Source organism: Leuciscus leuciscus (genome assembly GCF_965113295.1).
Source record: "Leuciscus leuciscus genome assembly, chromosome: 5".
Taxonomy (NCBI): Eukaryota; Metazoa; Chordata; class Actinopteri; order Cypriniformes; family Leuciscidae; genus Leuciscus; species Leuciscus leuciscus.
Genome location: NC_138729.1, coordinates 52239440 through 52266088, shown reverse-complemented (window position 1 = coordinate 52266088; position 26649 = coordinate 52239440). Strand labels below are relative to the sequence as shown.

At 35.9% G+C, this 26649-nt stretch overlaps 2 protein-coding genes across 11 annotated transcripts in view; one reads left to right on the top strand and one right to left on the bottom strand.

Moving 5' to 3' along the window:
• dnm1a (dynamin 1a) overlaps positions 1–16746 on the top strand; it is a gene marked incomplete at its 3' end in the record, with an annotated part of 103095 nt that extends 86349 nt beyond the window's left edge. For 2 of the 10 annotated variants that reach the window (XR_014206336.1, XR_014206337.1), the window contains exons 21-24: positions 1299–1505; positions 7983–8019; positions 12915–12962; positions 15013–16746. Coding sequence is in view for 5 of the 10 variants with exons in the window: in XM_082171224.1 (XP_082027350.1) it covers positions 1299–1505; positions 11479–11542 (271 nt within the window). Of the gene's footprint in view, positions 1–1298; positions 1510–2703; positions 2745–7982; positions 8020–11478; positions 11830–12914; positions 12963–15012 lie in introns of those variants that run through there. The other 8 variants (XR_014206340.1, XR_014206338.1, XR_014206339.1 and 5 more) reach the window with 8 other exon arrangements.
• A 2528-nt stretch (positions 16747–19274) lies between these two features.
• Positions 19275–26649, bottom strand: part of golga2 (golgin A2) — a 39400-nt gene continuing 32025 nt past the window's right edge. The window contains 4 exon segments of the mRNA XM_082169515.1: positions 19275–21063; positions 24001–24169; positions 24285–24391; positions 25814–25981. Of these exon segments, the coding sequence (XP_082025641.1) occupies positions 20801–21063; positions 24001–24169; positions 24285–24391; positions 25814–25981 (707 nt within the window). The 3' untranslated portion in view covers positions 19275–20800.

The window sequence follows — 26649 nt, the reverse complement described above, 5'->3', positions numbered from 1 at the left end:
AAACAAAATTACATCCAATAATATACCACAATAATACACCACTAATGCTCAGTTACAGACTGGAACAGTAGCACCACCTACTGGAGGATGTGAAATTAACTTATTGGCCACCACAGAATCCTTAGAGATGAGAACAATTATACATGTTTGTTTCTCTAGATTCACCAAAATTAAGAAAGGCTGATTTCTTATTATTTTCTGCCTTTGTTGCTGCTCTTAAAGTCAATGTGAAACTGCCTTCAGAACACATATGACCTAACTTTTCGAATGTGATGTAAAACTTTTACATATTTAGTGGGAAATAAGTTCGGATCGACTAGTTTGATAACTTTATTTAATAATCAAATAATTATTGATAATTATTAAACATAGCTTTCCTGTAGCTCAAACAGTAGAGCGCTGGCGCTTGCAACGCCAAGGTCATGGGTTTGATTCCCAGGGAAAGCAAGAACTGATAAGAATGTAAATGTGAACCTTGAAATGCAATGCAAGTCGCTTTGGATAAAAGTGTAAAAAAATAAATAAAAATTATCTGATGAATTGCGCACAATAAAACCAGAGACATTTATTACGAACATAAACCAGGTCAGGGGCATCGCTTGTGAAATATTACTATAATATCCCAGACAATATTTCAAAAATCATATCAGCTATTAAGAATCATGAATGAATTCCAAATGATTCACTCTTCTGTTCGAACCAGAACAAAAAGGTCTGAAATTTATTCCTTTTGATTCATTCGGAAAGTTCACTTGAATCATTTCCAGCGGTTTCTTACAATGAAATAGAATCAGGATAATTTATACGACGAAAAGAAAACGAGCGCCAGATAAGATGGAAATTTATCTACAATCTATTTTAAGGAAACAAAACATGGAAATGTCTTTTATCCTTTTTATAAGTGGATCTTTATTACACTTGTGAAGGACTTTATCAAAGTAGACCTTTAGTAGAGTGAAAAAGTTAGCCTACATTCAGCATCTTTAAGTATGGCCTTTAGAATTACATACAATTTGAATTTTGCGAATATTTAAAGAAATTCAAATGGGTTTTTTTTTGTATGTAAAATCACTTTTGTAAATTTAATTTGATGCGGAAACCAAAATGGTGACGTCTCGTCTTTGATTCAAACATGGTATTTTTATGCTTTACTAGAATGATAAAGTTACATACAGCATCTTTAAGTATTGCCTTTAGAATTCCCATATAATTCGAATTTTGCGAATATTTAAGAAAGAAATTCGAATTTAGCTTTTAAGCCAAATTTGACAGGCCTACTCTCAATATTTCTCCATTAGGTCTCCGGCCACCAGTCCGACCCCTCAGAGACGGGCTCCTCCTCCAGGACCCCCGGCACGCCCAGGCTCTCGTGGTTCGGCCCCGGGACCCCCCGCTGCCGGCGGACCCCCCGTTCCCTCTCGCCCGGGAGCCTCTCCAGACCCGTTCGCTGGACCCCCGCCTCAGGTCCCGTCCCGGCCTAACCGCGCACCTCCCGGCGTGCCCAGGTGAGACTGTCTGACTGGAGGAACTGCTGATGAAATAATGCATTTGTGCTCGAAAACAATAATAATGCGCTCAGATTGGAGGAGTGAGTGTCAAAGCTACAGTGTGTAATTTCTGCAGCACTAGCGCCACCTAATGGAAATGCAATCTGTTTGTTTTACATTGGTTTCCAACCAATAGGAGACGACCAATTCCAGCTATGTCTAATACATTTGAAAATGGCGTTTGTGTTTCTAAACACTCTCTTATCCACACTGAAAAACCTATTAGTGTTAATGATGAAATGTAATGAACAGGGATGCATCGATATGAACATTTTGACAGAGACCGATAACTCTTTATATTTAAAAGCCGATAACCGATAAATTAGCCGATTTGCTCATTTGCATATTTATAGAATCGCATATACTATGAGTAAAATGTAATGAACAGGGATGCATCGATATGAACATTTGACAGAGACCGATAATTCTATATTTAAAAGCCGATAACCGATAAATTAGCTGATTTGCTCATTTGCATATTCATAGAACCGCATATACTATGAGTAAAATGTAATGATTAGGGATGTATTGATTTGAACATTTGACAGAGACCGATAACTCTATATTTAAAAGCCGATAACCGATAAATTAGCCGACTTGCTAATTTGCATATTCATAGAACTGCATATACTATGAGTAAAATGTAATGAACAGGGATGCATCAATATGAACATTTTGGCAGAGACCGATAATTCTATTTAAAAGCCGATAACCGATAAATTAGCCGAAAAATCTAAATCCTCATTTGCTAATTTGCATATTCATAGAACCGCATATAAATGAGGCACGGGTGTCGACGGGTGTGTGAGGCAAGGGTGTTTCCTTTTTTCCAAGGAAAAAACATTTAAATATGTAATTTTTGGTGATCAAAGATGAGTTTTAAGGGATAAAATGATTGACTACCGAGGGACTTTAACGATTAATCGTGCAGCTCTACTCACTTCTCTTCAAAAAGCTCAGTTTTCGAGCGTCTCAGTGTGGACAAAAGGCCAAGACGTAGAGAAAAGATGCGTTTTCAAATGTATCCAGATTAGCGTAGACGTCGCCCTCCGTCTAATGGTGCAGAAATGACAACATAAAACACTTGTACATGAAACATGATGCTCAGAAAAGACTAACTTTCTGCCGTCTAATAAGAACATCCGTTTGCTCTCAGCCGCGGATTGTGAGATTCTAGCCGGTGGAATAAGTGCAGTGGTGAGTTAACCGTGAGTTAACCGTTCACCATACCAACGTTTAAACGATAAGCAGTCGCAGTCTTAACCATCACTGAAATTCAACTCATTATTATTATTATGGTTATTAAAGTGCCATCAAATCATATTGAGATCTGCCGCCAACTCTTATTATCGTTCAAACGTTTGATGCACAATGTGTTCTCAGCAGGGCTGGGTGATATAGATATAAATATATATAAAAGATTTGACATTTTTAATGTGCTTTCTTATTGGTCAAAGATTGTGTCATTAGACTAGTTTCAGGTTGTTTTGTTGTCTCGTGACGCGCGAGTATGAGTGTGTTCAGGCTGATAAGTTCAATTAATTTCCATGAATCGGTTCAAATATTCAGATTCAGTGAATGATTAGTGTGGATAGTGTTCACAGAAGTCTTTCCATGGCATTATTCATAGATTAAAGTGTTTTATCATGAATACACTAGCATTGAAAAGTTTGAGGACGGTAAGATAAAAAAAAAAAAAAATTTGTAATATTGTAAAATATTATAATTTAAAACAGATTTTTTCTATGTGAATATATAGTAAAGTGTAATTTATTCCTGTGATCAAAGCTGAATTTTCACATGATCCTTCAGAAATCATTCTAATATGATGATTTGATGATCAAGAAACATTTATGATTATTATCAATGTTGTGCTGCTTGATATTGTTGTGGAAACTAGGGATGGGCATGATTAATCGACGATCGATAATTGATCGTTAAGAATTTCGTCGATCACGTTTATTTGTTATTGATTAAACTAATGCAGTTTGCGTTGCGTAGTGTGAGTCTTGAAGCAATGGAATTAATTTTAGCGCGGAGGTACCTGCGCATCCCGGCAACGTCAGTCCCCTCAGAGCGGGTGTTTTCGGCGGCTGGACTGGCTGTCACCAGGTTGCGGTCGCGTCTGATCCCAGATCATGTCAACATGCTTATCTTTCTCAACAGAAATCAGTAGACTGGTGCAGAAGTTCTATGGGAACTTCATGCGTTTTCTCAGATCGGATAGCTATCTGATTTATCAAAACGATTCCATTTACACCTGGTCACATAAATGTGTTTTTGCAAAACGGATATAAATCCGATCTTGAATTCCCGCGCTATATGCATATTTAAATTGTTGCACGTCATCGAAAGCAAATTATATGAGCTGCATTTTATTGATCATCAGCGAAAATTTCTAAATCAAAGACTGCAGCAAGATATTGCGGCAACAGCCCTGGTAAGATCATTTCGGTTCTTTACTTTTAATGAAGATGATTGTGTGTTGATGAATGACTTTAACTTTGATTTGCGATAGTTTGCACGTTGGCTTGATGAATAGATGCTCATCTGTGGTGATGCGTGTTGAAGTAGCGTCGTCATATCTGGATATAACATGACATATAGCCTATAACACGCTCTCACACGTTTATTTCTTATCATTTTTGGGATAAGTCAAATTTACATATGTGGTTTCAACAACCAGATGCATTTACTCTTGTCCAGTTTCGTCTGGAATGCGTCTCAGATCTCCTCCTGAAGTGGTTTGAGCGATCGGATTTAAATCCGTCTCGAATGCGTTTCGGAGGGCATTTAGATTTGGTCTTTTCACGAGCGGATAGCTATCCGATCACAGAAAACGGATGAAGTGGCCATGGGTGCTCGCAGCTGCAGGTTCCGCTGGTTTAGAGCACCGCAGGAATCTTCAAGTCTACCGAACATCCAGTTTCACTGCCACAAGTTGATCTTCTTGTAATAAAGATCTCATCGAGGACAAACAAACTGTATTTTTGTATTTTCATTGCATTTTTAATTTATAAAAAGTTAAAGAAATAATGAATTTCAATATAAAAATATTAATGATTAATCGATAGTCGATCGTTAATTCTCCCGACGATCGACTAAGAAAATTTAATCGAATGCCCATCCCTAGTGGAAACTGATTTATTTATTTATTTCTAGAATTCTTGATGAATTGAAAGTTCAAAAGAACAGCATTTATTTGAAATATAATCTTTTGTAACATTATAAATGTTTTTACTGTCACTTTTGACCAATTTAATGCATCCTTGCTGAATAAAAGTATACATTTTTTATCTTTTTTTACACTATAAATGTCTTTAGTGTCATTTTTAAATGCGTCTCTTATGAATTAATGTATTTTATTTTATTTTATTCGTACCGTCCCCAAACTTTTTGAGGGGTAGTTTATATACAAGTATTTATTGATGACAATTTTAAGATACAATTTCCCTGTATTTTACATCTTGCAAGTATTTTTAATCTTTCCTAAAATGGTTGTTTGAAATGATATCATCAAAAGGCTTATAAATATCAGGCTTTTTAATGCTTTAACTACTATATCACCCAGCTCTAATATTTAGCATCTCATCTATGTGTCACTGAATGGACGTCTCGATCCCATCAGCACACGCAGCTCACACACACTCACACACACACACTTCACTAACCGTCCAAAGGAAAGGTCATCATGAGGGATGGTTCTGCTCTCTTTCTTCTGTTTGTTTTACTTTGTGTCCATTGCTGAACTTTTGTCTTCTGTTGCGTGTGATTTGACTCGTTCTAACACTAACGCTTTGCTTCCTGACAGCAACACACACACACTTGCCCAGCAGTCACTCACACACACCTTTCATTTGAACCCTTATTAAATCCTAAATGTAATGCCGAAGTCCCTAAGGAATGATTTGCCACGCTGAACTGCAAAACCTCTGACCCGAAAAACAGTTTTAAATATTCATCATGATGATTGTGCACTGCAAAAAATGCTTTTTTTGTTTATTACTCAATATTTTTGTCTCGTTTCAGTCCAAATATAAAAAATTCTTAAATCAAGATGTATTTGTGTCTCGTTTCAGTCCAAAATCTAAAAATTCTTCAAATCAAGATGCATTTACTAGATAAGTAAAATGCCATAAGATATTAAGTCTTGTTTTCTGGGGAAATAAATCAAAATTAAGCAAGTTATTGCTTAAAAAAAGCAAAACGATCTGCCAATGTGGTAACAATTATGTTAATTCAAACAGAAACAAGATTCTAATCCCATTGGCAGATAATTTTGCTTGTTTAAGCAAAAACGTAATTTTGATTTATTTCCCCAAATCCCCCCAAAAAATACATCTTGATTTAAGAATTTTTAGATATTTGGACTGAAACGAGACACAAATACTTCTTGATTTAAGAATTTTTAGATATTTGGACTGAAACGAGACACAAATACATCTTGATTTAAGAATTTTTAGATATTTGGACTGAAACGAGACACAAATACATCTTGATTTAAGAATTTTTAGATATTTGGACTGAAACGAGACACAAATACTTCTTGATTTAAGAATTTTTAGATATTTGGACTGAAACGAGACACAAATACATCTTGATTTAAGAATTTTTAGATATTTGGACTGAAACGAGACAAATACATCTTGATTTAAGAATTTGTAGATATTTGGACTGAAACGAGACACAAATACTTCTTGATTTAAGAATTTTTAGATATTTGGACAAACGAGACAAAAATACTTCTTGATTTAAGAATATTTAGATATTTGGACTGAAACGAGACAAAAATACTTCTTGATTTAAGAATTTGTAGATATTTGGACTGAAACGAGACACAAATACTTCTTGATTTAAGAATTTTTAGATATTTGGACAAACGAGACAAAAATACTTCTTGATTTAAGAATATTTAGATATTTGGACTGAAACGAGACAAAAATACTTCTTGATTTAAGAATTTTTAGATATTTGGACTGAAACGAGACAAAAATACTTCTTGATTTAAGAATTTTTAGATATTTGGACAAACGAGACAAATACTTCTTGATTTAAGAATTTTTTAATATTTGGACTGAAACGAGACACAAATACATCTTGATTTAAGAATTTTTAGATATTTGGACTGAAACGAGACAAATACATCTTGATTTAAGAATTTTTTGATATTTGGACTGAAACGAGACAAAAATACTTCTTGATTTAAGAATTTTTAGATATTTGGACAAACGAGACAAAAATACTTCTTGATTTAAGAATATTTAGATATTTGGACTGAAACGAGACAAAAATACTTCTTGATTTAAGAATTTTTAGATATTTGGACTGAAACGAGACAAAAATACTTCTTGATTTAAGAATTTTTAGATATTTGGACTGAAACGAGACAAAAATACTTCTTGATTTAAGAATTTTTAGATATTTGGACAAACGAGACAAAAATACTTCTTGATTTAAGAATATTTAGATATTTGGACTGAAACGAGACAAATACTTCTTGATTTAAGAATATTTAGATATTTGGACTGAAACGAGACACAAATACTTCTTGATTTAAGAATTTTTTGATATTTGGACTGAAACGAGACAAAAATACTTCTTGATTTAAGAATTTTTAGATATTTGGACTGAAACGAGACAAAAATACTTCTTGATTTAAGAATATTTAGATATTTGGACTGAAACGAGACAAAAATACTTCTTGATTTAAGAATTTTTAGATATTTGGACAAACGAGACAAAAATACTTCTTGATTTAAGAATATTTAGATATTTGGACTGAAACGAGACAAATACTTCTTGATTTAAGAATATTTAGATATTTGGACTGAAACGAGACACAAATACTTCTTGATTTAAGAATTTTTTGATATTTGGACTGAAACGAGACAAAAATACTTCTTGATTTAAGAATTTTTAGATATTTGGACTGAAACGAGACAAAAATACTTCTTGATTTAAGAATATTTAGATATTTGGACTGAAACGAGACAAAAATACTTCTTGATTTAAGAATTTTTTGATATTTGGACTGAAACGAGAAATACTTCTTGATTTAAGAATTTTTTAATATTTGGACTGAAACGAGACACAAATACTTCTTGATTTAAGAATTTTTTTATATTTGGACTGAAACGAGACAAAAAAATCATCTTGATTTAAAAAATTTTTTTTATTTGGACTGAAACGAGACACAAATACTAAGTAAGAAAAGCATTTTTTGCTGTGTGACTGATTAAAACTCATAATTGGCTAAGTAACGAGTAAACGAGAGGTTTTGGACGTCAGTCTCTGGTTAGCTTGGATTGGAGAAGTGTTCATGTTTCTGTGTCTCCTCCATGTGTGTGTGTGTGTGTGTGTGTCGCACATCCTTCTCTTCCTCCTCCCCATCGCTCTGGCTCAATCCCTACTGCTGATATTGATTATTTTTCACAGAATTACAATCAGTGACCAATGAGGACTAACGCTTCTGGTACGTCTGTGGTTCTCTCGCCATTCCCCACTCCTTCTGCATGGCCGACTGTCTCTGAGACCCTTCCACACGCACAACACACACACGCACAACACACACGCAGTCCAGAAATCATCTATTAATATAAAATAACTTACTAATAAGCACAGCTACTAAAGAAGCACTCAGACAGCCAGTGTTCGTGATTGACAGTCGTTAGGATTCACGAAAATCTTCATAAGAATGTTCAAAATATTATAAATAAGTGCCCTAATTATGCTTTTTCGAATATTACCTTACGAATATAAAACGTCTGCAAAGTTAAAGTTTATAAAGAAAGAATAAAGTTTTAAAGAAAGAATCGATTCTGAACTTCTGAAACGAATCGTCAGTAATTCCACTCTCACTTCCTGTTACAATGTAACTAATTTGCATAATGCCAGCCTGTGCTCTTGATTGGCTGAGCAGAGTCTCTTTGCCCCGCCCTCAAACACTGCAGTTGTATCGAGATTGGAAGAGTTACATTTGTGTTGTTCATGTGGAGAAAACGCTGTGGATCCACTTTGATGCACTTCTAGAGAACGAGACTCACACTGGAACTGATGCGGAAAAACCGACGCCATCGTTACTGTTCGTATCACTGACGAAGAGCTGAGATTCAGATATGGTAATGGACGTTTCATTTACGACACGCGCTGTAAGCAGTCGACCAATCACAGCAGACTGAGCCATCCGACCAATCAGAGCAGAGCAGGCTCTCAGGAAGGAGGAGTTTAGAGAAACTGAAATCTTCAAACGAACCGTTTTTAGACTCTTTGAGAAATGAGGTGATGTGCACTGTATATTATGAGAAAATTAAAGTGGTTTCGACCTTTGATTCATGTAAATATGTTGTAAAATACCTCAAAACAAAATTAGGAACATTTAAAATAGCATAATAGGGGCACTTAAAATATATTTTTAATTTTGTTAGTCTGTTAATTATTTATTATGAAATATATTTCATGTAGTCTTATTTATTTTATTCCTTTTCTCGGATCACAGAATCGCTTTGGGCGCGTGATGTGTGTGAGAATCCTCATGTTCTGTTAAACATTCCGTCGTACGTTTTCTATCGTACATTCGTTTCATAAATGAGACCCATCGTGTTTTAGTTTACAACCGAACATTGGTTTCACTTTAGAGAACGTGTGCGAATCCCTAGTAGTAATATTATGTATTATTTGTAGCTAGTCTTAAGGTTAAGGACATTCTTAAGAAGTATTTTTGGGAATACCGAAATGTTTAAGAAACTGTTCCGTGAATCCGGCCCTGTATAGACAGGAGCAGATGCAGTAAAGTCTGTATGGACAGGTAACCGCAGTCACACTCTTTAGAGACTTGGCCCTGCGTATAAACACATGCTACAGCTTATTTGCAGATCATATGCACATGCACTTCTTGCCTTCTTCTCTGTGAAGGACAGACGGACGGGATCTCTGAGATGCCGAACATTCCCTCAGGATACGAGATGTCAGACGGAACTCATCCTTCTCTCGCACTTTGTAACACATCTTTACCTCGCGGGTCAAAATGACCCGAAGCCCTAAAATAATACTTCTTTTTTTTTTTTTTTTTTTTGTCCAGAAAGCTTATTTTATTTCATTTTGATAATATTTTTTCTATTTTTTAATGCAATTTTTAGTTTTGTTTAAAAAATAATAATATAACATGATATTTCATGACTCTAGATGTCCTCATATCTCTATATGGAGCAAATGAGCTGTTCCTCTGGGTCCTAAAGTCAGTTCCCTTCAGTATGCATTCAGATACACATGTAGACATTATAAAATCATTTTTCTGGTAAAGTTTTAGCATTTTTAGTTTGAATTTGGAGCATTTTGAGGTTGTTCTATGTGTACTGAAGCATTCCTCGCATTACATTCATTCCTAAGGGGGTCAAATTGACCCGCAAGTGAAGGATTTGTTACTTTTTTTTTTATTTCAAGCACAAAACTGGTTTTGTGTATTCGTGGTTCAAGTGCGACAAAGTCCTAATGGTCTTGGACCTCAATTTTGAATGAGTTTCGGGTCAAAATGACCCGAGGGAAGGATGAGGATTTCTAAATCATCTAAATCACTGAGCGTGAAAACCTTTCTAATAGCCAATCAAATCCTTGTCCAGCTTTGACGTACACATCTCGTATGCTGATTGGTGATTTCGCCTCAGAACAGATTCTGTAATGTGCAAACATCACATCAGTTCTCTGAATGTGTGTATCAAGTTTTATTTGATTTTATCAAGATCTGAAAAGCCTTTCCTTCTGCAGCCCCTCTGCACTAATTTTATTTTGATTTTACCATCGTTTATGATCCCTCTTACTAAAAAACACCTCAAGCATCCACTCAAACGCTACACATGTGACCTTTAGGGTGAAACTGAACAGTGGGGTCAAAGGTGAAGTGTCAGATGTCCATGTTGTGTGTCTCTTCATGGCATTTCATTCTGTCATGGCGTGGTCGCTGAATGCTGAAACATGTTTTAAAACTTGATCCTGTATGTTTTAAAACTATGTTCTTGACTGAATAACTTTAGTAGGGATTAATCTATATTTAATTTAGACAAATAAATATGTCTGCTTGAAAGAATGAAGAATGTTGTATGCAAGTTGTTATAAAGAATGCACATATCATTAATTAAAAATAAATACGTCTTGTTTATTTATGAGAAGTGGTTTAATTTAATTTTAAGATAAATTAAAACATGTTATACGACACAGCAGTTCAATAAATCTGTGTCCGTATTGCATGTCCAAACCTTAATATTATTCATATTAACAGGTTAATAGATGTTTTCTCCAGGAATACTATATCATAAGTTTTTGAACATTTTAGAGAAATGCTTAATTGATGCATTACAATTTAATTAAACCCATTAGATTTTAATCTTATGATATTTAGTCGACTAAAACTAGACTAAAACAGTTCAGATGACTCAAATATGACTAAAATTAAATGGCATTTTAGTCAAAAGACTATGACTAAAACTAAATCAAAATTGGCTGTTATTTAACACTGATATTATAGGCCTATACAACTGTTATTAGTATTATTAATCAATTCATTTGTTTAATGCCAAAAATGGCATTTAGCTTTTTTTAAATAAAATAAAAAAGTAATAATATTAAACTATTATTAAATATTTATTACTAGAGATATTTGATTCATAACCGTAATCTTTGGCGAATGATGATGCACTAAATTTATTGTTTTATACTATTACGAACTCTAATAAAAGAAAATGTTTCAATATCTCAGTGCAAAATATTTTTAACTTTCTCATGTGAACGAAATTTTGTAATTTTGACACTGTCACCGACTGAATGTTTTCTGTGTGTGTGTGTGTGTGTGTGTGTGTGTGTGTGTGTGTGTGTGTGTGTGTGTGTGTGTGTGTGCGTGTGTGTGTTACTCATCCATCTTCTCTCTGTGTTCCCATGGCAGCCGACGACCCCCGGCATCACCTACACGACCCAACCGACCCACAGACTCCTCCCTCTTTGACTAGTAGCCCCTCCCATTCCCGTGACCGACAGCAAGGACACGCCCACCCAGCCAGAACTCCTCCCCCTCCTGCTCCTCATCACACACACACTAATACACACAGTTCACCTGGACTGCACAACAACTCTACAACCCTCTGTCACAAGTTGAAGTTTTCATTTTGTGTAGGTCACGGATTTCAAACTCATTATATCTGTTCGTTAGGCCAAAGGTTTTCAGTCTTTTAGACGCAAGGGCCTCCAAATATGATCATCCTGGTGTGAAATTGTCCTAAAATTTAAAAGTCAGCTATATATTTTCATGTAAAAATACTGAATTTATACTGTTTATAATTTATTGTATGTATTTATTTATTTATTAAATCAATTAATTAATTTATTACATTTATTTAGTTCATTTAATTATATTTCTTCTTATTAATTTATTTTACATATTTTGCACTAGTTTGAAAACACTTGTGCAGTGTTGGGTAAGTTACTCTAAAAAAAGTAATTCATTAGCTTCTAATTACATCTTCACTAGTATAATTAGGTTGCTTTACTAATTACTTCATCTAAAAAGTATTGCATTACCAGTTGAAAACAGACATGAAAACAGCTCTTAATTCTTTCAAATAAATCATATAAAATTGCTCAATTATTCTTGAACTGACCAACGTATTTAAAGAGACATAATTATTGAACGTATTTAAACGTATTTAAAAGTTAGATTAAATAAAATTATGTTAAATCCACTGTATATAGATTTGTTCTAGAGTTTAAACAGTATTAATGCAATTACATTAGAAGTAACTGGAATTAAATTACAAAACAATTGAGAGTAATCCATTTATTACTTTACTTTTCGCAAACGCGAAGTATTGATTACTGCATTAGGCTACGGTTAAACCATCCTTTCCGAGAACTGCGGATAATATACAACATTCAAACCAAAAATCAGAAAAGAAAACTATTGGCATGTTTTGGGCAGAAGTTTGAAAACTCCTATTTAGGAAAATCCAGATCTAGAACACAATGTTTTTATGAACTCAAACTCTTTTGACAGACGGTTGACGAATTTTAGATCACTGTTCATGATATTCACCATATATGGCTCCTTATCCTAAAGAATTTGACAGGAAAAGTTATATGAAGGGTTTGATGAATGCGTTTCTCTCACTTTATTTTCTGCCATCTTTAAGCTTCTTTTGGTTTTCTGCCCGCCCCGGTTCGCAGACGCTTGATTTCCCACTGTATACGGGATGCATTATCTCTCCAAAGTGTGTTCTGGAGTCTCATGATAACTGCATCTTCTGGAATGTGCGTGTGTGCATTTGTATTTCTGTACATTACTTTTGGCTTTTTTTGTTTTTGTTTCGTATGTGTGTCGGGCTGCAGTGGTCCCTGAGCTCACGGGCCAGAAGACGACACCAAACTCCCCGAAGGGTAATGAACTTTCCCATAGTTCCACAGTCTTTCCCTGTCTGCATCATGAGCTCCTCATAGTTGAGAAAACTGTTTGAAAATTGTTTAAATGTTGAACCTTAAAACAAACATTAAGTCATCATTTCCATAGTAGTTCACATAGGCTATATTTAAGTATAAAACACGAAAAAATGGTGGTCATAAACATATTTGGACACAGTTAAATGTCTGAATATCATTACACTAGTGTAACATGGTATTTTAGTACATGATGTGGGATACAAATGCAGTGTAAAGTTTATATAAACAAAATAAATCCAGGCAGATAACCAAAGAATCTAGGAAAAGGACACGATAATCTAGACGTGGGGAAAACAGAAACTAAAACAAACGTGCACGGAAAACCAGCAGACAAAAAAGAGAAGAAACACATCGGATTAAATACACAAGGTAACAAGGAACAGGAGCTAGTGATTAGTTGCTATAGAGACAAAGTAAAGTAACCATAGAGACAAAAGGAAGTGAAATCACAGGAACAATGAGAACAAAACTATACTTCAAAATAAGAGTCTAAAACACAAGAAAAGGAAACGCCAGACTGAAATCATGACAATTAGATAGTGACAGTATTATCACAGGGGTATTTATGAGGGAACGAAACTTAAAACTATGTCAAATTTGAATCGAGAACACAGGCTAAAGATCAAGGGCTTGGTTAACCATGCCAATTTGAGACAATTAACTAATAACTACCCATTTTCCATTATACACACGTCCTTGACATAAAAAAAAATTCCAAATGATAAAACTGACCCGAGATCAGTTAAACCGTATTAGTTAATTTTTGAATATCTCAAATAATGCGCAAGATATTGCCCGATAAACGCTGTAGCAGTCATCAAACTCGTCTTACAAGTACAAGAAGAGAGCCTAGGCTACTACAATCATTCAACACTTTGTAAATAGAGATGTTACTGCACGGCGGCAGATAATAAACCAAAAGTCTTACCGATTGTTGATGTTGATACAACAGTGGGATGCTGAAGCTCCAACATTTTTCCTCGTTATTTGACAGTTAACCAAGTCTTAAGTTAAAAACACAATCTTGTGTGGTCACCATAGTCATAGTGGGTTACATTTAAAACAATTAAAAGAAATCCGGTCAGAAGTCTGATTTTCAACATAAAAGTAAAACAAAAGTCCTCTGAGGGGATTTTACCAGACAAACCGTTTGGCGCCAATTTGCTATTTGAATGAATTATTAACGCGGAGTGATACGAGACGTGAGAAGTAGTACCGGTAACGCGGTTTAACGGACCAGCGCTAGTATATTATATATAAAATAAATCACATTTGTCCATATTTAGTGTTGTTGTAGGTTACAGTTAAAATTGTAATGGAATAATAAAAAAACACACGATGAGCGCTAATTATGTGGGCTTATTTGACTGCTAATTGCGTGATTGAGGAATCAGAATGAAGTAGTATTCAGAAAGCCAAGCAAGTAAAATGTTTTCAAGCTAATTTTAAAGCATTTTTGACATTAAGGCGTTTATATAGTGCTTTCATTTGTACTACTGTACACCCAAAGCGCTTTACAATCATATCAGGGAATCTCTCCTGAACCAATAATAAATGATTTATAAATTGTATGTATTATTAGTTTATGTATTTATTATTTAATAACGAAAAAGATGAATTCCGCACACTGCTATAGCTTGCAAATCATCTTTTAATACATTTCAGTCAGGCCAGGCGACCATAAAATCATATTTTTGAAAACATCCAGCTGCTTTTGATTGATTGATTTTTTTTTAATGACATTTAGGCATTTTTAAGTGAACAAACACGTTGTGTGGCCACTATTTTTACATGATTATAAATGATCTCTAAACTGTAATGATATTCAAATGTTTGTTAAGAATGAAAGTTATATTGTAAACAGTACACTTCTAGTGATGAGGGAACGTGGGGTTTGTCTTCTCAGCGTGTGGACTCTGAGGACACTTTCTAGGGTTTATTTGTCTTGATTCTAACTGTGTTTTTCCCCTTTTCTGCTTTCATGGCTCAGCCGGTCGAACACGAGCAGCCCCGGCGGTCCCCTTCTCTCCACGTGACCCTTAAAACACTCTTCTTTCCCGCTTTCTTCTTCTCGGTTTTCCCCCCACGTTGAGTAAAACCACCACAAACCCACCAGCAACACGAGCAAAAAGAGCAAGACGAGATGTTTCCTGAGTCCTCGGCTCATCGTCCGGTTGAGCATTCGAGAAACGAGTTCATCACTTTGGTTAAATCCTCTAGAAGCTAGAGGCCTTCCCTGGAAACAAATCCTTCAAATGACTTCCTCATAGTATTCAAAAGCCATTTATTCCTACACTGCAAAAAAAAAAAGAAAGTATTTTTGTCTCATTTTCCAGTAAAAAAGATGGAAAACCAGAGTTTTTTTGCAGTGTAAACGTTGTTGTGATGCTGTAAAGCTTTCAAGTACGAGGACGTGTGTTCACCCTTCGTGATCATGCACAGAAATCATTTGTTCGCTTAGTTAAATCTGAACTTTTAGTGGGGCTGGATTGAATTTGAGAGTGCAATATAATCGGTATCTATAACATGCATGTCATTAAAAACATAATAGTGCAGTTTTAGGGTGAACACACGCTTACAACCTGTTTAATTTATTTCACAAAGAAGTCGGTGTCTCTATAACATCTGTCATGTCGGGAAGGTTTTCCACACACAGACTGTATGGAAATGAATACTATACTGTATACTGCATACTATTCTCAATAAACAGCATGTGAAAGTGCACTATTCAATGCTAAACACAGTAGTAGGCAACAATGTTGTCAAGTAATTCGGAGCATTTGCATACTATTGCGCATAGTGTGCATACTATATAGTGCAGAAATACTAACTAGTATGATGAACATATCCACATATGATTAAAGGTGCTGTAAAATGCACATGTCCTTCTCAAAGACATGTATCTACATGCATGTGGATAAAAAAAAAAGCATTATTATTTACATTTTATGGCATGAAAAACATTAAAAGCACCTTTAACATGATTTTATTTATTTTTTTCAGTGTGTGGACAAACTTTCCTTTTAAATAATGCACATTTATTTTCCTGTCTGTAATTTAGTGTTCATTATGAAAGCAAAAATGAAGTCAAATATCACTGCAGGTCTATGCATAGAAATCATTATAGTTTGTTTGGTTGAAAAAATGAGAAAATATGAACGCAACGTTTCGTGATTCTGTGGTTTGCTGTAATAATAATAATAATAATAATAATGATGATGATGAAGCCCCTGTTGCTAATAGTTGACGTTGTGTGGCATGACCAGACCGTCTGCGGTGTCAACTGTGCCGTTGTTTCTGTCTTCAACATTCACACCAAACCTTCCCTGAATCCACTCCGAGTCTTAGTTAAACCCACTTATGATGAGAAAAGCATTACTGTTATTTAAGAGTTCAAATGTGTGTCATGGGCATACTGTATCTTAAGTGTGTCGCGTATCTTTGTGGTGCATTTATGCAAATTGTGACTAGTGTAGTCCCACGTGTATGATTATTGAATATTAAATTATTATGGTTAAGTGATTTATTTAAATTAAGCTTATTATCATGTGAAAAGTGAGAGTCTAGAGGAATAAACCGGGCCTCTTTCTGTGTTTGGACAGAAAGGTGTAACTATACTGAAGTGTGTAACGTGTGAATGAATGAATGAAAGTGTGTAACGTGTCCTCTGCTCACACCAGTTTGTCTGGCAGGGCTGTCATTATTAAAGTTAAGTGTAACAAAACTTTGCCTTTGTGCTGTTTTTCTTGTCGTCAGACGGTCTAAACCCTTAAAAATAAAGAGAATGTATTTGTTTTAGCATATCAATATGCCATAAAGTTTTTCTTTCCTGTTTGTATTTCTATGGACGGCCATTTTGGCCACATTAGAAAAAAAAATACTTTGGTAAATCATTATTATGAAGTGTCAGTAGACAAAAAGTCATAATTATGAGATAAAAAAGCACAATGACATGAAGTCGATGAAGAGATAAAAAGTAAAAAATATGGCATACTAATTATGACTATTATTTACCAAAGCATGATCTTTTTTTCTTTCTTACACGACAGGCATATTTTTGACAGAGTGCAAATCATTTTCGAGGTTGTTAATCTATGATATTTGCGTCAGTTTGCATTATTTCAGCTTATTCTGTGTTTAACAGCAGAATTCATGGTGAAAAACTACATTACCCATGATGCAGTACAGAACAGAGTCGAAAAAAGAAAAATTGGCCTAAAGATCTCATAAGTTGGTATTAATTTTCAGAATTACAAATGTAACAACAAGTTCATAAGAAACTGTTTACTTAACTGCCAAACAAGCTCTCTCAAAAGAGATTATATTCTCAAAGATTTTGGGAAGGAGACAATAAGAAAGATTAGATGTAAATATTAAAAATGTCCTGTCCCGCCAAAGATGAAAGAAATGCAGTTTAAAATTATGAATAAAATTTATCCAACTAATGATTTCTTAAAACAGAGGTTTAAAATGGATGTAGGAAACTGTAGTTTTTGTGATAATGAACCCGAAGATTTGGATCATCTTTTTTGTTTGTGCGAAGTTGTACAAAGGTTTTGGCTGGACCTTATACAATTGCTTGTATCCAAAGGAATTCAGATAGTGAATCTAACAATTAATGATATAAAATTTGGTATTTTTCGCAATGATCATAATGATTTTGGCATTAACAATGTAATTCTGTTAAGTAAACATTTCATACATAAATGTCATTTTTTTAAGATAAATCCTAACATTACTTATTGGAGGAATGAGTTGAAACTTTTTTATAAGTCTTTATTATTGATTAATAACAAGAATGCAGTGAAACTGGCTTCTTTTATAAACATTCTTATTGAATAATTGCCCTTTTGTTTTATTTTATTTTGAATGTGTAATGTAAATATCTTGTCCCATGTTCTTCTGTTCTTTTATGTATGTATCTTCTAAGACATGCACTGTAGGTTCGTAGTAAGATTTTTCATTGTACCTGATTTGTTTGTATTTGTTGTGCTAATAAAAAAAATAAAAAAAACTTTCGTCGGAGCAAAAAAAAAAAAAGATCTCATAAGCTCCGCCCACTCCCATGAATCACTGCGAAAGACGTAATCGAGCTATGTAATCGAGACGATCTCTACAGTGGCCGAGAGGTGCAAAACAAATCACAATTATAAAAACAAAATAACAAATCCAAAAACAAAACAACAAAATATAAACACAATGGCATGTGTTTTCTGACTTATTTTGTTTTTAGACTTGCCAATGTGTTTATAATTTGTTGTTTTGTTTTTGTTTGCTCTCGGCCACCGTAGATCTCTACGCTCATAGACATAATAAATGTATATGCCTACGCTCTCTAAATACTTAATAATATGTTTGCATATATATATATAATCAAAGTCTGTAGTTCACCAAGTCTTAAGTTAAAAACACAATCTTGTGTGGTCACCATCGTGGGTTACATACATTTTTTTTTTTTAAATAATTAAGTCAGAAGTCTGATTTTCAACATAAAAGTAAAATAAAGTCCTCTGAGGGGATTTTACCAGACAAACCGTTTGACGCCAATTTCATGGATTATTAACGCGGAGTGATACGAGACGTGGAAAGTAGTACCGGTAAAGCGGTTTAACGGACCAGCGCTAGTATATTAAAAAATACAGCACATTTGTCAATTCTGTTGATTGTAGTTGTTTCCCTCACTAAAGCCGTTGTCTCGTACTTTTGTCTTTTCAAATACTTTTCTGCTTCAAATCGGAGTCTGTAGTGCTGTGTGATTCACCTCAGCTGGTCGGCAGTGTAGTTTCTCAGCGAGGTCATTGAAAGTTGATTAAAATCGTACAATATGCCATTATAAACACAAACACTTGAAATCACAATCAAAAAAGCGTGAAATCATGTGACCCTGGATCACGTCACCTGTACATTGTATGGGTCAAAATTATCGATTTTTCTTTTATGCCAAAAATCATTAGGATATTATTAAGTAAAGATCATGTTCCATGAAGATATTAGTACATTTCCTACCGTAAATATACAAAACATTTATTCATGTGAGTGAATGCGACACAATCGTGAACATAAATGAACAACTTTAAAGGAGATTTTCTCAATGTTTAGATTTTTTTGCTCCCTCAGATTCCAGATTTACAATAGTTGTATTTCAGCCAAATATTGTAAAAAAAAACAAAAAAACAAAGTGACTGGTTTTGTGGTCCAGGGTCACATGTATGACTCCCACTCCCACATCATTAACTTCAGACACTGAACAGGTTTTGTTTTGCTCGATCAGGTTTATTTAGGAGGAAAAAAAATCACCACATGAAACAACTCATTATTCCTTCATTGTGTTCCATCGGTCGTAATTAAAACAGATTAGTGTGTAATTCATCATTATCCCAAATAAATAGAATTCTCCTGTAGTTCGGCTGTCGTATGAAACCACACAAACGGCGCGTCCTTTTTCTTCCCACAAGATTCCTCTCTTCTTCAGCAGGCAAACATCACGCAAGCATCCCGTCCACTCTTCTCCCCCCCCTCCCCATGAATATACAGTATGATACACAGTTACACTATTTACACATCTGGTACATCAACAAGCTCTGCAAAATAAATCAACTTGATCTGAAAATATCGGATTAAAGCCCACGCCCCCAAATTAATCACTGTAAAATATATTCATACACGCAGAACGCAGATATAAATGCATAAAGCTTGACGTTTTACAGATGTGGCCAATAAAAGTGCTTTACGGGTCCCGGTACTTCAGACCAAACACAGTATTCAGATGTGAACTCTTTTATCAACACGCATATATAGATATGCTAACACTTTCTATGAAGCATGTGTGTAAATATACATTCTACTTAATAACGTGTGGAGTGTTTTTGTAAATACCTGTAGGCAGATTGTGATATGCATATACTTCTAAAGAGATTAAATGCATTTTAAAACAGCCGTATGCGACGCATTCACTCTTTAAAGGTGTAGCCGTGACAGAAACGGGTTAAACTGCATTGCAATTATGTACAAAAACACAAGAGGATACGGCGTCATAGAAAGTGTTATCAAATCCATCTGACAAACACCCATAATGCTCTTGCAAAAGTGTGTGACTGTGGAGGATGTTGTTTAGAGATGAAGCAGGAGGAATTATTAATATCATTTCTGTACAGCTCTCATAAACTCGCACTCACTCGACATCAACGAACGACTGTGAACTCTCAGCCGACGGCGTCATAGAGTTCGCCGCAAACAATCTCAGGAACATCTGGAACGCTGGTTCTGGGAAAAACACAAGGTGCTCGTGTGTTTGTGGGAAAAAAAATATGATTACATCTTTCAACAAATCCCAATAATGGCCAAAGAGAAGCAAAAACAACTTTGTTCTCAACTCGTCTCAGTACTCTCAGCCCTACATGCTTTACAAGCCAACGAACACTTCATCACCTTATTCTTTCAGGAAACACTTCATCTTCTTAGTCCAGACCTGCTCTAATCATATCTTATAATGTTATGTGTATGAGATTGTTATGTAATGAGTGATATGACTCATCACTGATTGGTCAGGAAACGGTCTATTGCACTTATGTTTTGATAAAGTGAAGTAATCGCACAGATTGATCAGGGAGACACAAGAGCAGCGAGAGCTGATATTCTTATGGATTAACTGGTTTTACACACAAACCAAAAATGGAGAGTTTCAGAATCAAAGATTTCTCTAGAAAAACCAGAGAAACAAAGAGTCCATGTCGCCGAACATCCCGAAGCCGAGCAGGAAAACCGATTCAGACACGCTCTCAGACCACCAGGATCTTGACCTCGTCGTGTTCGTCGGGCCGGTAGAAGAACGGGATGCAGGGGTTTTCTCCCAGGAATGGAGCCGGTCTGGCCTGAGGATTCTGGATCTCCTGCAGGAGCTGCATGATCTGACGGGCCGTCCCGTCTTCTCTGGGTCTCAGGGACGGGTCCGCCGTGGATCCGGGTCTCTCTGAACTCTCGGGGTCTGTGCTGGACTGGGCCGATGAAGACACGTCCACCGCTGTGCTCATGTCCAGAACCGCTGGGGGAACAGGGAGGAGTTTAGGATTGAACTGACACAGGACTCAGAAAATAAATAACATTGTTTAATCTGATTATGCAGAAACTGTCTCCCTCAGATCCACCGTCTCTTGCACGATTCAATGGACCGTTCGCAAAGACCCGCCCCCTTTAGTTACTGTTGCTATGTCTGACAAGCCACGCCTCTCTCACTCCACACTATGTTCTCACACAGTGAACAATACATCGCGGAACAGAGAGGACAGACTAGGTTACTTGTGATATGAAACAGTCTCACCTTTCAAATTTGGTCATTTTTTTAAAGAAATGTGTCTGACAGATCGCTCAGTTAAAGCGGCTCGTGAACCGATCATCTCTTCCTTCTAGTTCATTTATAGCATCAAATAAACATGAATGAACATCAGAAGGAATGTTGTTTTAACCGCAGAAAGACGTCAGGACACGTTCAAATCCTCCAACGTTAATCTAATATCTCTAAAAATGGCGGATTCAGCGGATGGCGGATTATGATTGGTCAGATCGCCTGTCAATCAAACTCCCCATGCGAAGGGTCAAATCAGTTCAATAATACTGTTGATGTAGCAAAAATCATCAATTATTAAACAAAGCAGCATCTGTGGAAGTGGAGGAAACAAGCTTCCATATGAGTCAGCTGTAAACAGGGCTCGTACAGATACCGTCAAATGAAATACAGTAATTTACAGGCTTTTTAAAGGGATAGTTCTCTTTGAAATTAAATTTTGGTATGTTTTAGCTTACCTCAAGGGCATCCAAGATGTAGGTGTCTTTTTTTCCGCAGTAGTTTCAATTTTGATATTTTTAGGTCAAACCGTTCTTGTCTGTCAGTCATATAATGCAGGTCTATGGTCACTGTCTCAAAGAGCATGCACAGAGTCCAAATTAAACAATTCCCCATCGTAAGTACACATTGATGGCCTAAGACACGAAACGAGCGGTTTGTGTGAGAAAACGAACAGTATTTATATCGTTGTTACCTCTTGAACACAGCCGCGTCCAGTGATCTGAGGGCGCGGGCGGGTATAGATATATACACTAGATGTCGCCTTGGCTACTGCAGTTCATTGGAACGAAACCGTAGCCAATGCGACATCTAGTGTATATATAGGCTATTTTTGCTATATTTGATTGACTGGCATCCGGAATGCAGAATCCATGACAACATTCAAAAAAGAGCTAAAAACTCTTCTCTTCCGTGAGCACTTAACCTCACATAAAAAAATAAAAATAAATTGTATATATATGTATATATTCCTGTAAATTCTCGCTTATCGGGCTTATGCTACTCTGAATAATGCCTGAACTTCGTATTTTGAGCACTTCTTGCGTTGTTTTTGCCTCTTCACGATGACTTGCTTAATTTAGTCCCAATTTGTAAGTCGCTTTGGACAAAAGCGTCTGCTAAATGACTAAATGTAAAATGTAAATATATCTATACCCGCCCGCGCCCTCAGATCACTGGACGCGGCTGTGTTCAAGAGGTAACAACGATATAAATACTGTTCGTTTTCTCACACAAACCGCTCGTTTCGTGTCTTAGGCCATCAGTGTGTACTTACGATGGGGAATTGTTTAATTTGGACGACGGGGAATTGTTTTAATTTGGACTCTGTGCATGCTCTTTGAGACAGTGACCATAGACCTGCATTATATGACTGACAGACAAGAACGGTTTGACCTAAAAATATCTAAATTGAAACTACTGCGGAAAAAAAGACACCTACATCTTGGATGCCCTTGAGGTAAGCTAAAACATACCAAAATTTTATTTCAAAGTGAACTATCCCTTTAAGGACTTTAAGCACTACTTTTTTGGTTTTCAAGCACTACAATCAGCGATCTCACTTATCACACAATATCTTTCAAATACTAAAAAAGAAAGAAAAATAACCTAATAAAACAAAATGGTACAAGTAAAGTGCAGCAATGGGTAACTTTAACCATTGAAAGGAGACTATGACAAAGATATCGCTTTCCTTATTCAAACTGATTTTTTTTTTCTCCCGTGAATATATGATTGGCCTGAAGAATGAAAGCTGTATCATATACCTGAATATTTATATGAGCAATATCACGCTCATAGCCATGCGAAATTGCTCTATATCAGACTTAATTTGTGTGAAAAGATTGTTTTATCAATAAAATTAAACACTAACACATATTGTCTTTCAATAATTCAAGCACTTTTCATAAAAATGGCTGTTTTCAAGGGTTTTCCAGGACTTACATTTCAAGTACTTTAAACACCTTGTTCAAACCCTGTATTCATCTAGCTTCGTCATCTAGCTAAATTCAGTTCAAGTTTTGATGATAAAGTTTCAATAATGAATCAAATCATCCGAACCACCTGAACCACACATCCTGATGCTCATGTGTGTGTACCATAGACTGTAAAACAATATTAGGAGTAGTGTCTGTGACGTCACTCGTAGTGTTTCTGAAGAGCATTTTTGAAGCCCAAAGTGGGCGGAGCCGGCCGTCGCCATCTTGGCAGCGCGTCACTCCCGGATAAACGAAAATGTGCAAAAAGGCGGATTAGCTGAAGTGACGTGATGCTAACAGACAGCAGACAAACGGCTAGCAGTGACATCACCGACAATCCACCTGTCACTCAAGAGGCCACGCCCTTAATTATGCAGAACTTTAAGACTTAATATAATTTAAACAGATGAGTTATAAAAATATTCACGCCCCTCACAGTCGTCATGAAGGGCAAGATTAGCTATATAGACCAAAACCAGTTTTTGCACCAGACTGTAAACATGTTTTTTTCTGCTGTAAAGTTGGGCATTTTCTCACAAAGGTCTATGGGACTGACTCTCTTCTGCAGCCGGCCTCTAGTGGCCAGTTGATGAACTGCAGTTTAAGTCAGAGAGAGACGGGAAGGTTGCCGCTTGGTTTGCACGAGTGTGACTGTTACCTGGACTGTCCACACTGTCGCTGTCCATGTTTTGGTCAGCAGGTCGAGGCTGGTCTCCTCCAGACGGCAGGAGGTCAGGGTTACTGACAGCGCTCACGTATCTGCTGTACCACTCGTTACGCTCCCCCACCAAACGCATGACCAGGTCCTGCAGCTCGGCTAACTTCACCTGAACAACACACACACACACACACACACACACACACACACACACACACACACACACACGTGTCAAACATCACGCCGCAGACCTCACACCATCATCACAGAGATGCTCCTCGTACCTTCATCTCCTCCTTGTCTTTGGCCAGCATGTTGATGTATTGCTCCTTTTCAAAGTGTCTTTGCTTCATGATGGCTCTCTGGTTCTGATACAGCGCGATGTATTCACCTACACACACACAGAAAACACATCTGTAAAGAGAAACTCCCTCCAATGTTGATAAACTCAAATGGTCAAACATAAACAGATATCACTGATATGCAGATATAAGCTGGTATTTTCACATCACGATAATTTCTGAAGCTCTAGTGAATTATGATAAAAATAAATGAAACCTAAATAGCAATGTTTAAAAACAAAACAAAAGACAAACAAAAAAATTACGAAAGCACATAATTAAAATAATAAAAATGAAACAAGCTTATTCAAAATATTAATAAAACTATACTCATGAATATTTGTATAAGTAGATATTTGGTGTTGTTTGATAAACAAGCAGTTTAACAGGTTGATGGAAAAGCAGAAAATGTGAATTAAAAAAAATCTAAAGAAATTAAAAAATTCTAAATTCTAAAATTCAAAAAAATTATCGTAAGCATTTTGAAGTGCCCATGATAACAATAGCGTACATGTTCATTATGAATGCAATACACTGCATTACAAAATACCGTCCAGCACATCTGGACACGACAGTAGTGTAAGTAAGGAATAACTGACGACGAGTCGTTGAATTATTAGAAAATAATGCACAATAAGGTGGTGATGCGGCCATGGCGCAAAGAAATATTGTTCTATTAATTTAATGGACCGGAGTCAATTATTCTGCTTATACTACGGTTTAACACCGTAAGACATTCAAGACATTGATCAGATGATGTATTTTTAAATATTTTTATATTTAATATTTTTAATTGTTAGGTTTTTATCCTTAAAACGATCGTGTGTGTGAGACTAATTTCTTACACATCTCATCCCAAGCCTACGTTGTTAGTTCCAAAACGTCATTTTAGATCTAGAAACAGAAGTGTGAGCCATTGATAGCAGACTAGTGCAGTTATTAATACAGTTATTAATGAGAGAGAGTAAGTGGAACTGTAAGTTTATCTGCTTCAAGAACAGCGCTGTTATTGCCTCGCTAGTGAGAAATGTCATGTAACTTTAAAGTTGTTAAAACTATTTTACTGATAAAATCATCAGAGAGGCGCTAATAACGTGTTTCTGTGTGAGTGTGTGTCCGTACTGTATGTGTGTGCGTGAGAAAGAGTGTGTGCGCTGTCTGTACATAATAAAATGTAATTATGTGGCAAAAAACATGGGAAAAATTTACTAAAATCATTTGGCGAAGTAATATGGAACTGTAATGCGGACAAAACCTGCTGGAACTACTTTAGCTGTGCATTTACTGCAAAATAATTGCACACCTTAGAACGTTCATCAACCAATCAGAATCAAGCATTCAACAGCCACATACTATAAATGAAGAATAATGAATTTTTCAAGCCATTAAGAAACATTCTGCACTTTATGCATTTTGACACGCAGTGATACCGATCCGCTGACAGTGTGTGTGTGTGTGCAGCAGCATCTCACCGATGGTGTCCGTTTCTCCGGACAGCTGAATGCAGCGGTGCTCCAGCTCCTCCAATCGCTCCCTCAGGTCCACCTTCTCCTGCATGAGTTTGGTGAAACGCTCCTGGAGTTTGTCCATAGCAGCACGCAGAGCCTCGTGCACCTCCACTGGAACCCCTTCAGAGCCTCCTACACACACACACACACACACACACACACACACACACACACACACACACGCACACGCACACACACACACACACACACACACACACACACGCGCACACACGCAGACAGACAGACAGACAGACAGACAGACAGACAGACAGACAGACACACAAAATCAGCAGTGCAGCAAAGACAGGGCAAAAGTAGTAGTAAATAATAAAGTCGTTAAATAGTAAAATTTTAGAAAAATCTGAAGCAGCACAACGGTTTTCAATAAATGTTTCTTGATCATCAAATCCTCATATTAGAATGATTTGTGAAGGATCATGTAACACTGAAGACTGGAGTAATGATGCTGAAAATTCAGCTTTGATCACATGAATAAATTACACTTTACTAGATATTCACATAGAAAACAGATGATTAATTTGGAATAATATTTCACACTTTTACTGTATTTTTTTATTTTAATTTTTACTTATGACTAATTCAAATTATATTTAAATTTAAAAGGCATAATTTCAGTAATGTGGAAAAAAGATTTTGGCTTGTTTCCTGAGGCCATTATTATCAATATTACATTTGTTATTTTACATATAAAATATCAATGCACCGCAATTAAATTGTTTATTAATAGCAATGACATAACATGATTGCCTGTAAAAAAAAAAAAAACGCATTGTTTAAAC